This window comes from Podarcis melisellensis, assembly GCF_964234715.1.
Source record: "Podarcis melisellensis genome assembly, chromosome: 10".
In the NCBI taxonomy this organism is placed as follows: domain Eukaryota; kingdom Metazoa; phylum Chordata; class Lepidosauria; order Squamata; family Lacertidae; genus Podarcis; species Podarcis melisellensis.
Genome location: NC_138542.1, coordinates 59,709,907 through 59,723,986, shown reverse-complemented (window position 1 = coordinate 59,723,986; position 14,080 = coordinate 59,709,907). Strand labels below are relative to the sequence as shown.

Sequence of the window (14,080 nt, the reverse complement as noted above, 5' to 3'; positions counted from 1 at the left end):
GAGAAGAGGAGGTTAAGGGGTGATATGATAGCCATGTTTAAATATATAAAAGGATGTCACATAGAGGAGGGAGAAAGGCTGTTTTCTGCTGCTCCAGAGAAGTGGACACGGAGCAATGGATCCAAACTACAAGAAAGAAGATTCCACCTAAACATTAGGAAGAACTTCTTGACAGTAAGAGCTGTTCGACAGTGGAATTTGCTGCCAAGGAGTGTGGTGGAGTCTCCTTCTTTGGAGGTCTTTAAGCAGAGGCTTGACAACCATATGTCAGGAGTGCTCTGATGGTGTTTCCTGCTTGGCAGGGGGTTGGACTCGATGGCCCTTGTGGTCTCTTCCAACTCTATGATTCTATGATTCTACCCCTCACAAAGCTACCATTCCCGGCATCTTTAACAAATGTCAGTTCCCAGGATTCTTTGGGGAATGTCGTGCACATCAAATGTGTTTTACATGTGCTGGCAAAGTTGCATGCTCCTTTCCTTCCTTACATCCTTTGTGTGTTCATTGGCACTCAGAACACCCAGCTTCGTTAGGTTAACAGATGCCTCCACATATTTCATTTATTATTTTGTTTCGGAGCTTTTGATTTCAAAATAGCAGCCTGAAGAAAGATTTGCATCGCTTTTAGGCTTGTTTTTCCTATGTCTTAACATTTACTAATCTAACAAAGAGGTGAAGTTTCTTGATCGAAGATTGCAATAGGCCTCTGCATTCCTTTATTGGAACGGGAAGAAGAAGAAGAAGAAGAAGAAGAAGAAGAAGAAGAAGAAGAAGAAGAAGAAGAAGAAGAAGAAGAAGAAGAAGAAAGCTGTTTTTTATCCTGTGAAAGCAATGGTGTTTGGCCACAATGAAACTGCTGGTGTAGCAAAGGGCATTCTGCTGAAAGTTACTGATAAAAAGTTGGCCATAGGTTATTTATCTTGTGAAAGCAATGCTGCTAAGTCAACAATGAAAATTGTGGGGCATCAAAGGACATTCTGCTGAAAATTACTGATAAAAAGTTGGCCATAGGTTTCCCTGCCTTTCTCTCTCATTTCTTCAGAGTATTTAAGCACTCCCCTCCTTTTGTGCCACCAAAAGACATTTTATTGGAAACACAACCTTCATTTTTCTCACTCGAGTTTTCCTTTCGCCACAAGAGTGTTGATCAATTTCAGCCTGCAGCCAAGAACTGAACAAGCACAGAAGCAGAAAATGGCACTTAGCAAAGACCGTGGCATTACACTGAATGATGGGAACAAGATCCCCATATTGGGGTTTGGAACATATACTCCGGACACTGTAAGTAAAACATTTAACTCTCAGATTGTTGTAACTTGTTTTTGAAGAGCAAAATGCCTGCCAGCTGCAGAGTGCTTCATACATTGCAAAGCACCGCAGGATCTCACCTGATCTGAGAAGCCAATGGTGCGTGAGAACTTCTTGGGTCACAGCAGCCAAGAATGCAACAGACGCCTTGCAGTACATAAAGTGCTGCTTCTCATTCAACAAGGGTCCTGAGGCAGCAGATTCAGGAGCAAATAATGTTGTGTGCAAGAATTGGATGGTTTGTAGCTGAGAAACAGTTTCCAGTGTGAATTGCTGCAGGGTTCAAAGTACCCAGTGCAAATTTTCTAGTGATATTTTAAAAAATATTTCTATAGAACCATAAGTGCCCACTATTACTTTTGTTGGGAGTAACAATATTATCCAAAATTACCAGCCATTAGCTAACTATCCTGGACACTAACAATAAATATAGAATCAATTCTTTATCCAAACCATGTTCATTTGGTCCATATCACCAGCAACGTAAATGAAGGGATCAATGAACGTTCTTGTTTTGTAATTAAATTAATTTCTAGGAATATCATGAATTTTCCAAATAAAAGCAACCACTCAGTTTCTCAAATCAATTTTCCTTTTCCATTTTTCTAATTCATATATCTGCTCCATTCACATATAAAGCGAGGGGTAGAATCTTATTTTATACAAAGAGATACATGCTGTCGAAGAGACTTTCTCAATCCTTTCTTAGATATCTCACCAATTTCACAAACATTTTAACCAATTTTTAAAAAGCATTCTACAAATGTATGTCTCAACAGTGTTCCACAGTTTGAACCAAAATAACTAACTGATGAATTCACTGATTGCTCATTTTCAATCCTGCATGTGAAGAGAGGCTCTGGCAGACTGAACAGATGAGATTACTAGTGGATCCAAAGGTCAAGAAGGCGGTTTCTGTATGGGCCGGAGAGGGAAATGAAGGGCAGATGGGGCTCATCCAGCTAGGGAGCTAGGGAGGTAGCCTATCTAGAAGAATGAAAACTCTGTTCTTGAACCTCTGCTGCCTTGTGGGATATCTTCAGGAGAAGAAAAGGAGTAAACGCTACACAAATCTGGGCTGGAGTTCCTAAGACGGTTGGGTGGTGCATTGCATGCCTCCTTCTGGCAACACCTGCAGCCAAGCTGGTGCCAAATGTATTACTCTGCGTTCCTTTGGATCACATCAGCGAGGATGAGAAAGAGGCTTTTTCATCTGGGCAGCCCAGGACCTCCATACTGACTGCACAGGCTTGCACCCCAGGGAAGTCACTTTGGAGCTGCTAACACAGCATTTTTTACTTTCCCCCAGAGGCACACTCCATTGTGTCTTGAGACAGACAGATGCCAACAAGGAGGATGGAGGGGTTCATCCTTGCTTCTCCCACGGCAATAGCATTGGATTCCAGCAAAAATCCAGCTTGGCTCCATCTCTCAGCTGCCCAGCCTGCTTTCTGCTTCCAACTCCTGGATCTCTCTCTCACACACACCCTAGTTTCTAACTACCCACTCATTCCCCCTCTGGCGCTGAGCTGCTTCATTTATTACCTTAACCTTCCATACTTGGCCATTGCCAAGAGACTTGCATACTTATTCCAGCAATTGGCTCCTTCTTGTATCCAGAGTTAGAAGGAATTCAGGCATAGAGCCAAAACCCCATTCTAACATATACAATGAATGCAAGATAAGATTTCATCCTGTTTCCCACCTGGCAGCTATCTGGGAGCACCCGTTTTAATTTCCCATAGTGCCTTGGTGTGTGCTGGCAGAGGGATTGTGGGAAATTAAAATGGAAACTCACCACCTTGCAACTTTGATTGGAGCCCTGTTGTCATTGCTGGTCAGTGCCACCTTGCCTCATGAAAGAGATCCCACGAGAGGGATGGATCTAGACACATCAAAGAAGCGTTTCAGTTTAAAGTGCTGTAAATTTAAACAGGGAAAACAGGTAGAGAAAAACAAGTCTCCATTTCGCCATCTGGTGGCACAATGTTATATCGCACATGCAACACATACTGTATACATAAATTGCTTTTTCTTTACGCTTTTTCTTTCTTTTCCTTTGATGTGTTTAGGGCCAGCCTAGCTGAGTCCCTGAGACTCAGGTCTAGTTTGAAAATGTCCACCGACACTCCGTGTTACTTACAGGTACCCTTTGATATTAATTTCCACACTGAAGCAGAGACCTTGACTAACCTTTCCCTTTTTCAACCGGCAGGTTCCAAAAAGTAAGTGTGAGGAGGCTACAAAGATAGCAATAGAATACGGCTTCCGTCTTATTGATAGTGCATATGTATACCAGACAGAGGAGCACGTTGGGCGGGCCGTTCGTGCGAAGATTGCAGACGGAACAATAAAAAGGGAAGACATTTTCTACACTGGAAAAGTGAGTGAGTTTGGCATTTTAAAAAAAAAAGAGTACAGTGGTACCTCTGGTTGCGTACTTAATTCGTTCTGGAGGTTCATTCTTAACCTGAAACCATTCTTAACCTGAGGTACCAATTTAGCGAATGGGGCCTTCCACTGCCAACGCGCCACTGGTGCACGATTTTTGTTCTCATCCTGAGGTAAAGTTCTTAACCCGAGGTACTACTTCTGGGTTAGCAGAGTCTGTAACCCAAGGTGTCTGTAACCCAAGGTACCACTGTAAAATATGGTGCCTGCATCATGATGCAGTTACATATTTCACAGTCATTATTTAACAAAATCAGAGCAAAATGCCTCTCCCTATATAAACATACCCAGATTTTGTGTTTATCCTCTGAGGCACTTCTTCATGTTCCTCCTCCATGTGAGGCTCGGAGGGCGGCAAAACGAGAACGGGGCCTTTTCTGCATGGCTCCCCATTTGGGGAGTACTCTCTGCAGGAAGGCTCATTATACACCTCTAGGCGCCATGTGAATATGTTCTTCTTCGACCAGGCCTTGGGCTTCTTAATATTCTATAGCCTTTTTGAATATGTTTTTGCCAGGGGAGGAGGAAGGGGGGTGCAGCGGGGCCTACAGCGTACCCGAGCCACACATCTCTCCGAGCAGCTTCCTACGCCGCTGGTTATTGGAAGGAGGGATTTGTATGTTGTTGCTTCTGTTTTGACTATTTCCTTGTGCTTTTATCATGTGCTTTTATCTTGTGAACTGCTCCAAGATCTTTTGATGAAGAGCAATATATAAATTTCATAAATAAATGGTAAATATAAAATATTGTGATGTGTACACAAGAATAGTCATCTGACACAGCGAAACTGTCCCGAGACACAAAAACTCTATGGCTGTGTGAAAATATAAATCTCTTTATATTTTTGACAGCTTTGGAATACCTTCCACCACCCAGAGCTGGTTCGGAAATGCTTAGAAGAATCGCTGAAGAAACTCCAGTTTGACTACATGGATCTGTTCTTAATGCACTCTCCGTATTCTATGAAGGTAAATGATTATTGATCTCCTAATGCAAGTATTGAGTACAATATTTGAAGGAGGGGAGAGAACCTACTAAAAATATTTTATTCCCTGAAGGAATTGTCATTTCCTAGAGATGCTGACAGTTCTCTGCTATACTATATCTCAATCAAGGAATGATCACTCCCAGATTTGGGGGGAGAAACCATGCCAGTTAAAGAGAACATCTGCATATACTGATGACATTAACTACATGGGCATCATAAGAAAGAAATCATGTGCAGAGCAGGACTTGGCGATGGAGCGAGGAAAGTAAAAAGGGGTTGGAGAGATGGGGAGACAGACCTGTGCAAAGAAAGAAGACAGATGTTGCTCAATTGCAACTCCTATCATCCCTGATCACTGTCCTTGCTGGCTGCAGCTGATGGGACTTGGAGGCCAGCAAAGCCTGGAGATCCACTGATTCCCACCACTGGGTTAAAAGAGACAATACTGAGTTAATATTGCAACGGGGGGATGCTGGTAGAGATGTAGTTCTTGGGCTTGCCGATCAGAAGGTTGGTGGTTCAAATCACTGCAATGGGGTGAGTTCCCATTGCTCTGTCCCAGCTTCTGCCAACCTAGCAATTAGAAATCACACCAGTGCAAGTAGATAAATGAGTACCATTGAGGCGGGAAAGTAAATGGTGTTTCCGTGCGCTCTGGTTTCCGTCATGGTATTCCGTTGTACCAGAAGAGGTTTAGTCATGGTGGCCATGTGACCCAGGAGGCTGTCTGAGGATAAATGCCGGCTATCTTGATCTGGAAGCAAGATGAGCGCCATAACCCCTTTGACTGGACTTAACTGTCTAGGGGTCCTTTACCTTTACCTAATATTTCACCATAAGTATTTTTTCCTGGATTTTTATCCCACTTGAATAAACAAGAATGTGAAATGTGGTGCTTGTGAACTTCTAGGCCTGAAATGCACTAATTCCCTCCCCCTCCTTTTCTAGCCTGGACCAGATTTATTTCCCATGGGAGAAGACAAAAAAATGATTATTGACAACGTAGATCTTCGTCAGACATGGGAGGTAGGAAATTAGGAAATCCATCCCTTGAGTCATTCAGATACAGAGCACAGTAGCCTTCCACCAGAGGAGGCATGTCCAGAACAATGACTCACACAATGGCTCCTATGAGAGCTGGTGAACTATAAGACTCCAATCTCAATCTGGAAAAAAGTGTGGCCTCAGCTATTCAACAAACACCACTCAGCAAACATGTTGTGCTTTCTTTGCCAGGCAATGGAGGCGTGCAAAGATGCCGGCTTGGTGAGGTCCATCGGAGTGTCCAACTTCACCCGTAAGCAGCTGGAAATGATCCTGAACAAGCCAGGGTTGAAATACAAGCCAGTGATAAACCAGGTCAAGTGTGATTGCTTTTTTAAGGGGTTTGTTCCAAGCATGGTTGAAAGTTTCTTTATTTAAGCTCTTTTGTGAGAGGACCTTTGTTTGGATGAACAGAGCAATTCTCTGAAAAAACTTGCTTAAGGTTATAAGGTTGCAGACCAAGTCACAGTTGTGGGGTAGACTCCCCTAAATTCCTGGAACCAGTAATGGGTTCTCATTTAATCAAGACTTCTGAATCCTCAGACAAAGGAAGTGTGGAGAAGTCCATAATGTTTGAAACAAGCATCTCAGGTAGAAGGAGGCCTGCAAGCAGTCAGTGTCAGGATCATCCTACATGCAAGTAGGACTCCGATAGAGACACATGCCCGAATGGCATGTTCTCTCCCTCCTGGTCAGTCGTTCGGCAGCTTCAAGAGCTTTCTCCAGCCCGAACATCACAGCGACTGATACCTAGAGGCATCAGCACGCTTAGGAACAGCAGAGTTTTAGCAATTTGCGTGACAGACTCAGCAGCGCAGCATTTTGGCTAAACTACTTTATCAACATATAATACACTCGGAACATTCCCACTCAACTCCTCCCTCATCAGCATCAAACAGAAAAGAGAGAGAATAAAGGACAATAGTCCTACATCCCGGAACACAGTACATGTAATACGAAACATCCCATCTCTGTCACTTCCCACACTGTGGATTGGAAACATACACCGTCATGTGATAAAACCAATCCCATGACTGCAAGCACAGGGCAAGAATCCTAACAGTCAGGGCCCACAAAGCCTCTTGTGGGGACTCTGGAAGTTCTCAAGTGGGGAGAGAAGGGCCTTTGAGTTAGGCATCTGGTCAAAGCTGTTGCACCAAAGCAGCCCTGATTCACTTGGGCACTGATGTATATTATGTAACCAGTGAGACCAGAGCACACTAGTCCAAGGCATGCAATCTGGTAGCTAAGCAGGAGTGATGGACTGACAATCAGATGTGTGCAGCCGTGATCTCCCCATACCACAGAGACAGTGGTCCAGATAGTCCCACTTAAACCATGGCTTCTTTGTACCCTCCGCCCCACCTTGGTGCACTATCCAATTCATATATGGCAGTATAGGGGGAACCCCAGACAGTTAGTTCTTATGCCCCCCATACTTTCCACCCTTGCTGAGCCACAGTGGTGACTTGAAGAAAATACACTTTTCGCATACAAAATCCATTTACACAGAGAGGATTACTGAAAACTATACCAATACTTCCTTACATATGAGATAAAACTGCTCCCTTAAATAGAAGCATTGCCACCCAACCCCATCCCACTCCCCACTCCCCTCTTTCCCTGTCTTTTCTTCCTAACCTCACACTGTATGTAACACTAATGTCTCACAACAAATGAAACTGATCTGTAGAAAATTAAACTTGAAAAAGGAGACAATGCACGTATTTTTGTAAACTAAGAAATCTTTAATAACAACATCTGCCCTCTTTGAAAAGTCTTGCGCCCTTCTTCCCCTAATTTTATTTTCTGATGTCTCCACTGCTCAATTTGATTGGAAATTTCAGTTTATTGAGACCCTGATAAAGCAGAGTCCCAGATCATCTGCTCAGCTTGATGGAAAGCCAGGCAAATCCCCCATCAGACCTTTCTGCTCAACATAGAAAATTCAGAGACTGAGTGGGAAGAAATAGAAACACTGCAGGCAGGACAGTGTGCCTAGGATATTTCTTCCTTGGGTATAATGACTCAACAGGGCTGGAGTGACAGGAGATTGTGGGAGAATAAGCCCTGTCCCCCATGTTCAGCAAACACATATTTCACGGATGAGGAGCGTGGCAATGGAAACCACAAATGCAAGAATGGTCCTCTAAAGATTCTGATGCATCAGAAAACACAACACACTTTAAGAAAGGTAACAGCTGATATTTCAAGAAATAATAGCATTGTTCTACTTTTCTGTCTTTCCTTTATTTCACAGTAGTTTTTGTTTCATCTGAATTCTCACTTTTGGGTTGTTTTGGGGGATTTTGAATCTGCAGGTTGAATGCCATCCTTATCGGAACCAAAGCAAGATGCTGGCCTTCTGCAAGTCAAACAATATCATCCTAGAAGGATATAGTGTCCTGGGATCCCAAAGGGACCCAAGATGGTAAGAGATGAAGCCAAAACATTTGGGGACCACCTCAGGCACCACCAAGGCCCACTATTCCCCAGCATGCATATCAGCTCTGAAGGTTTTATTCTTGGCCCCACAATTAATAAAGATCCTCATGGTGGATACCAGCACCAGGGCCTTTCCTGTAGTGGCCCTACAATAGGGGAACTCATTCTAGAGAGAGATTTACAAAGCTCTTCCCCTCCCATTTTAGACATTCTCAGAAACCTTCCCATTGCTGAAGTGTTTTTTATATATAGCTGATTGACTTCTCCCAAACATATGTTTTTAAATGTTGCAGGCAGAGGGCTATTTAATAATTTCTACTTCTGAAATTTTGTGCTGTTTTTAAATCATATTTATATTATCTTTAATGGTGCTTTAAGCAGTAGAATGGCAGGGATGAAAGGGCCCTGCACCCGGCATTGCATTTAAATAATTATAGCATTTCTCTTTTTAAATAGCTTGTTTTGTGTCTCTCAGAATTATAAATTGTATTGTTTTTATCTATCTTGGAAGCCACTTAAATGCTTATTTTTTACAAGCGGGAACAGCAACAAATATTGAGTTCTCCTTCAAGACAATGAGCTGTGCATTCCTCCAGGATCCTCCATTTCATTTGAACTCCCTCCCTCTTTTCCATATCAACTCTCTAACAGTCACACAAGATTCTTTGGGCCTTTCTTTCCCTCCTTAGGTACGCCTGTGACGGAAAAGTTTGTTTTGCTGGACAGGTTGGGTCCCCAAGTGTTTTCTTTTTCTTTTTGGCTGGGGTTCCAGGAGGGGGAGTTGAAAAGGAGAGGATTTGGAGAGACAGTTTGGTAGATTGGGAGAATAGGGAGGGAGGGAGAGAGAGAGAGTTGCTTCTGGGTGGAAACATCCACTCTGAGGAATATATCACAAGCTAAAGAAAGGAGCCTCTGAGCTTAAGTGTGAAGGACAGTGTGTGGTGTCCTGTAAGAGTATTAGGCCAGGAATTAACTGGGAGGCTGAAGCTGAGCCAGGAGAAGTGGAAGCTGGGAAAAGACAGCCCACTTAGGTCTCATTCCAGTCAGGAGGGTTGAGATTCTTCTACAAAAAGAAAAGACTCCCAAACCAGTTAAGAGGGCTATGGAGATCCCTTGGGTCTGTTACTTGGAGTACCTCAGGAGTAGGGTTGTCAAAGGGGTGTGTAACTGACAGGAAGTACCACCTTTTTAAAGAACCAAAGTACCGTATTTTTTGCTCTATAAGACTCACTTTTTCCCTCCTAAAAATTAAGGGGAAATGTGTGTGCGTCTTATGGAGCGAATGCAGGTTGCGCAGCTATCCCAGAAGCCAGAACAGCAAGAGGGATTGCTGCTTTCACTGCACAGCGATCCCTCTTGCTGTTCTGGTTTCCGAGATTCAGAATATTTTTTTTCTTGTTTTCCTCCTCCAAAAACTAGGTGCGTCTTGTGGTCTGGTGCGTCTTATAGAGCAAAAAATACGGTATTAAGGGGCAACAGCCATGCAACAACTGAGAAAGAACTGAAGTGAAAGAGAATTATAATCTGAAGTATCCTATGTTTCACCCACTTGTGTCATAAACTTCCTTTGTTTTACAAAATCCTGCCTGAGACTCCAAATTCTTAAGTTTTCCCTCACACAAGGGAAAACCCCCATAATATAATCTGGGGTAGTTTGTAGGAATTCATGGAATTGGTGATCTGTGAGGTGGGTGCACTATATATAAGTGAGGGTGGGCCCAACGGCACCAGGTGAAAAAGTGCCGTTGCGCCGTTGCACCCCCCCCCCCACACACACACAGACAAATACTGATTGTACTTCAGCAAAGAAAAAGACCTCTTTTGTGCATGAATGCTACCATTTTGGCTACAGAATGATCCACATGCAAAGTATGAGTTTGTGATCTATTGGGAGAAGAGCACTGAACTAAAAACTTGTCAATATCCTTCTTAAACTGTGGGGTGCAGAACTTGACACAGTATTCCAGGTGAAGTCTGACCAATGCATAATAAAAAAGGTAAAGGTAAAGTCCAGTCGTGACCGACTCTGGGGTTGCAGCACTCATCTCGCTTTATTGGCCGAGGGAGCCAGCATACAGCTTCCGGGTCATGTGACCAGCATGACTAAGCCACTTCTGGCGAACCAGAGCAGCACAAGGAAATGCCGTATACCTTCCCACCGGAGTGGTACCTATTTATCTACTTGCACTTTGATGTGCTTTCGAACTGCTAAGTTGGCAGGAGCAGGGACAGAGCAACAGGAGCTCACCCCGTCGGGGGGATTCGAACCGCCAACCTTCTGATCGGCAAGTCCTAGGCTCTGTGGTTTAACCCACAGCGCCACCTGCGTCCCAATTCCCTTGATCGGAACACTATACTTCTGCTGAAGCAGCCTAGAATAGCGTTAGCTTCTCTTCCTGCTGCATCACACTGTGACTCATGTTAAGCTTGTGGTCTACAAATACCCCTAGATCCTTTTCATATCTACTGCTGTCAAGCCAAGTGCCCCTCATCCTATATTTGTGCATGTATATTTGTGCATCTTGACACCAGAAACCCACTTTCTCTCCTTATTGCTCTCCAACAGGTTAAATCCAGACGCTCCTCCCCTGCTTGAAGACTCTTTGTTGGTCGCGATCGCCAAGAAGTACAACAAAAGCCCAGCTCTCGTGGCTATTCGCTACCAACTGCAGCGCGGCCTGGTGGTCCTAGTGAAGGCCGACACCAGAGAGCAAATTGAGGAAGATATCCAGGTAAAGCAGCATATATTAATCCACTTAAAAACAATACTGAAAAAGCACATCATTTGGACACTGTGATCTCACGGGTCACATGACACATGCGGGAGGGAAGATGCACATCTTGGTTTGGGGACTCAAGAAGTTGGAGGAGTTTCCAGCAGTGGGTATTCAGAAGAATCACTGCCTCAGACCGTAAAGTCAGAGTGCAACCATCATGACTAGCTTCCATTGGTATTCTTATCCACCATGAATTTTTTTAATGTTTAAAGCCATCCAGGTTGGTGGCTGTCACTGTCTCAGTAGTTTAGCTATGAACTGCAAGAAAAAGTACTGAACTACATTCACTGGAGTATGACCTCCCTCATCCCTGACCATTGGACATGATGGCGGAGACTGATGAGGAGTTGGAGTCCATCCACATCTGGGGGGCCACAGTTTCCCCATTCCTGTTCTATTGCAAACCTACATTACTATGCATATAAAATTCCCTCAATGGGAGGACATCTGGACTGAAGCTGTTAAATGAAGGAATTCAACTTTGGAAGGTGGTAGCAAAGTTTGCTTTGGTTTCTCTGTGGCTGGAAAAAGGTGCTCAGCTCTGAGGTGCAAAAAGAAGACGAGATTAAATACCACCTCAGCATTATTTTTTTTCTCCTCCTGACAGGCATTTACTTTCCAGCTGTCTGAGGAGGATATGAAATCCATTGATGGCCTTCACAAAAACCTGAGCTATTTAAAAGAGGAAGTGTAAGTCATATTTAAATAGTATGCATATGAATACATAAAAGTGCTTCACACAAGAATTCATACTGCGAGAGTAAAAGGAAGAAGAGATCTAGGATCCATCTCTTCTCTTCATAGAGAATTAGATTAAATTATAGAAGCAATTACTGTGGGTACTTTGTACCAAAGCATATGGACAAGTGTCCATGTCATAGAATTGTAGAATTGGGAGGGACTACAGTGGTCATCTAGTCCAACCCCCTGCAATGCAGGAATCTTTTGCCCAGCGTGGGGCTCAAACCCATGGCCCTGAGATTAAGAGTTCCATCCATTCCCGACTGAGCTATCCCAGTAGTTTTTGGCCCTAGACAGTCTTGAAAAAGTCCAGTTTCTGACAAAATGCAATTTTTGGGGTGGACTTCTAAACTCCCCATAATTTACCCCATGGCAATTCAGGATCTTTTTCCACTATAAAAAGCAAGCTATTTAAATTCATGCCTGGCTCAATTGCTAGCAGAATCTGGGAGTGGTCAGTTTTTGTACCTCCCCCAGCATAATAGTCGCGTGACCCCCAACCTTCTCTGCCCCTCCCTGCGCCGAAACCTACTGTGCAGAGTGGGCGCTGGCAAACGGGTACTTCCCTCCTCTCCTGTTTGCTCAGGCTTGGTGTTGAGGTTCTCTCTAGCAGCACCTCCTCTCCACTGGAGGTGGGGGTTTCCTTCTCGCTGGAGGAGGAACTTCTTCGCAAGGTTTTTGGAGGTTCCCTAGAACACAACTGCCCTTCCACCTCTCGCCTCTGAGCTGATGGCAGTTCCCTGACATCCCCCGACAGTTGCTCTGTGCTTTGAAACCAGGCTTCCAAATACCCTTGAGACCAATGCCATACAATGATGTGAAGACATTGCCAGGAGCAATTGGGGGGGGGTGGCTGCCTCATGCATTACTCCCACTTTGATCAGCAACCAGGGCTGTATTCATCTTCTAGGGGTTATTTTCTCTAGTGAGAAGACGGACATATGATCATCCCGATATTGCAAATGGTGGACCATTTTTACTATCAGCCTCAAAGATATTCAGCAGGGTGGGCATTTGATGGCAAACTCGGGGAGCTTACAATGCACTGTGTGAAATGGTCTCATGAGGCAATGGCTGGCAACAGATCAATATTTGTTGCTTGTGCATATTCCAACCCTTGATTGTTGACTCTCTTTTCTTTTGTTTCAGATACGCTGGTCACCCACAGTATTACCCACCAGATGTGGAATAAGGACTCGTCTCCCATGTCTAATTTATCTCCTTCTGAACCTGGGTCCTTTTGCATGGAAAACACTGGGCAAATCTGTCAATATCAGTTCCTCCCAGCGTCTCAATTTCCACTCTTCAGTTCCTCACATCTCTACATCAGTTTGGGAATTTTGAAAATCTCATGAAAATTCATCCTTGCAAATTTCTCCTACCTTGCACATTTTTCTTTGCACTTTTGGCTAAAATAAAGCATTTTTGCATCATGTCACTAGTATATGCTATTTAATACATACTTTGCCCCACTATATGCATTTTTGTAATGGTTCTGTAGTTGAACAACTGTATCACAAAAGTCAGAGAATTGCCACTTTCTTTTGGATAACTGCATTTCGATTTGCATATTGGTTCAAGAAATGTGAGCTGTGTAGTTTCTCATTAAAATGTGAACAAAATTGAACTCCTCCTCCATCTCTAGTTCTCCCTAATGTGTCAAAGAGCAATTACAAGGGGGTGAGTCGTATATTGAAAATAGCACAAGGGGGGAGGATTAAGATTCATAAAAAGAAGCAGCTGCATAGCCTGAGATTTATTGCCAAGATGATTTGAAATAATTTCAGAAAATAAGAAGAGCCTGCTGCATCAGGCCATTGGCCCATCTAGTCCAGCAACCTGTTCTCCCAGTGTCCAACCAGATGTCTGTGGGAAGCAGGACATGAGGGGAAACTTCTAAAGTACAAAGTCACTGCTTCCATTTCTGAGGAAGCGATGGGCAGGAATGACCATTACTGGCTCTGAGGTCCTCTGCTGGCTGTGAGGAGTAAAGAGAACTGGGTTTCAATTGTCTGCCAGCTTGACCTGAAATGACTTCTGGCCATGTTATACGCATGCTTTCTATCCTCTGGAATCTGTAACAATATTCAAAATGTCCTTGCTGAAATCATTTGTTGCTACTTGCTGTCTCCCACTCAGCCCCTGCTTTGCGTAACCTGAACCCTCCAGTAAAGGCTGAGTCTGTGGACACGCTTCCTTTTAATCTGCATTCAGGCTGAGCGTTGTGCACACGGCGCCACATTCCACATCCTTTATCCATCCTAACATTTCTTATGGTGCATTGCATTCTGACGGTGTTTACTCCAAACCAGAAGATGACAGTGTA

General features: G+C 43.8%; 1 protein-coding gene across 1 annotated transcript; it reads left to right on the top strand.

The window, feature by feature from the left end:
• Positions 1–863: 863 nt before the first annotated feature.
• Positions 864–13,387, top strand: LOC309378741 (aldo-keto reductase family 1 member C3-like). The gene is made up of 10 exons (XM_081927369.1): positions 864–1,281; positions 3,524–3,691; positions 4,611–4,727; positions 5,696–5,773; positions 5,984–6,106; positions 8,113–8,222; positions 10,803–10,968; positions 11,621–11,703; positions 12,904–13,188; positions 13,256–13,387. Exons 1-9 carry the CDS (start codon positions 1,195–1,197, stop codon positions 12,944–12,946), a joined length of 975 nt encoding a protein of 324 aa, XP_081783495.1. The 5' UTR covers positions 864–1,194; the 3' UTR covers positions 12,947–13,188; positions 13,256–13,387.
• Positions 13,388–14,080: the final 693 nt, after the last annotated feature.

Coding starts and splice junctions, on each gene's coding strand:
- LOC309378741 (XM_081927369.1), top strand. CDS start 1,195: ATGGCACTTAGCAAAGACCGTGGCATTACACTGAATGATGGGAACAAG. Junction 5,774..5,983: donor ATCTTCGTCAGACATGGGAG/GTAGGAAATTAG, acceptor TTTCTTTGCCAG/GCAATGGAGGCGTGCAAAGA. Junction 11,704..12,903: donor AGCTATTTAAAAGAGGAAGT/GTAAGTCATATT, acceptor CTTTTGTTTCAG/ATACGCTGGTCACCCACAGT.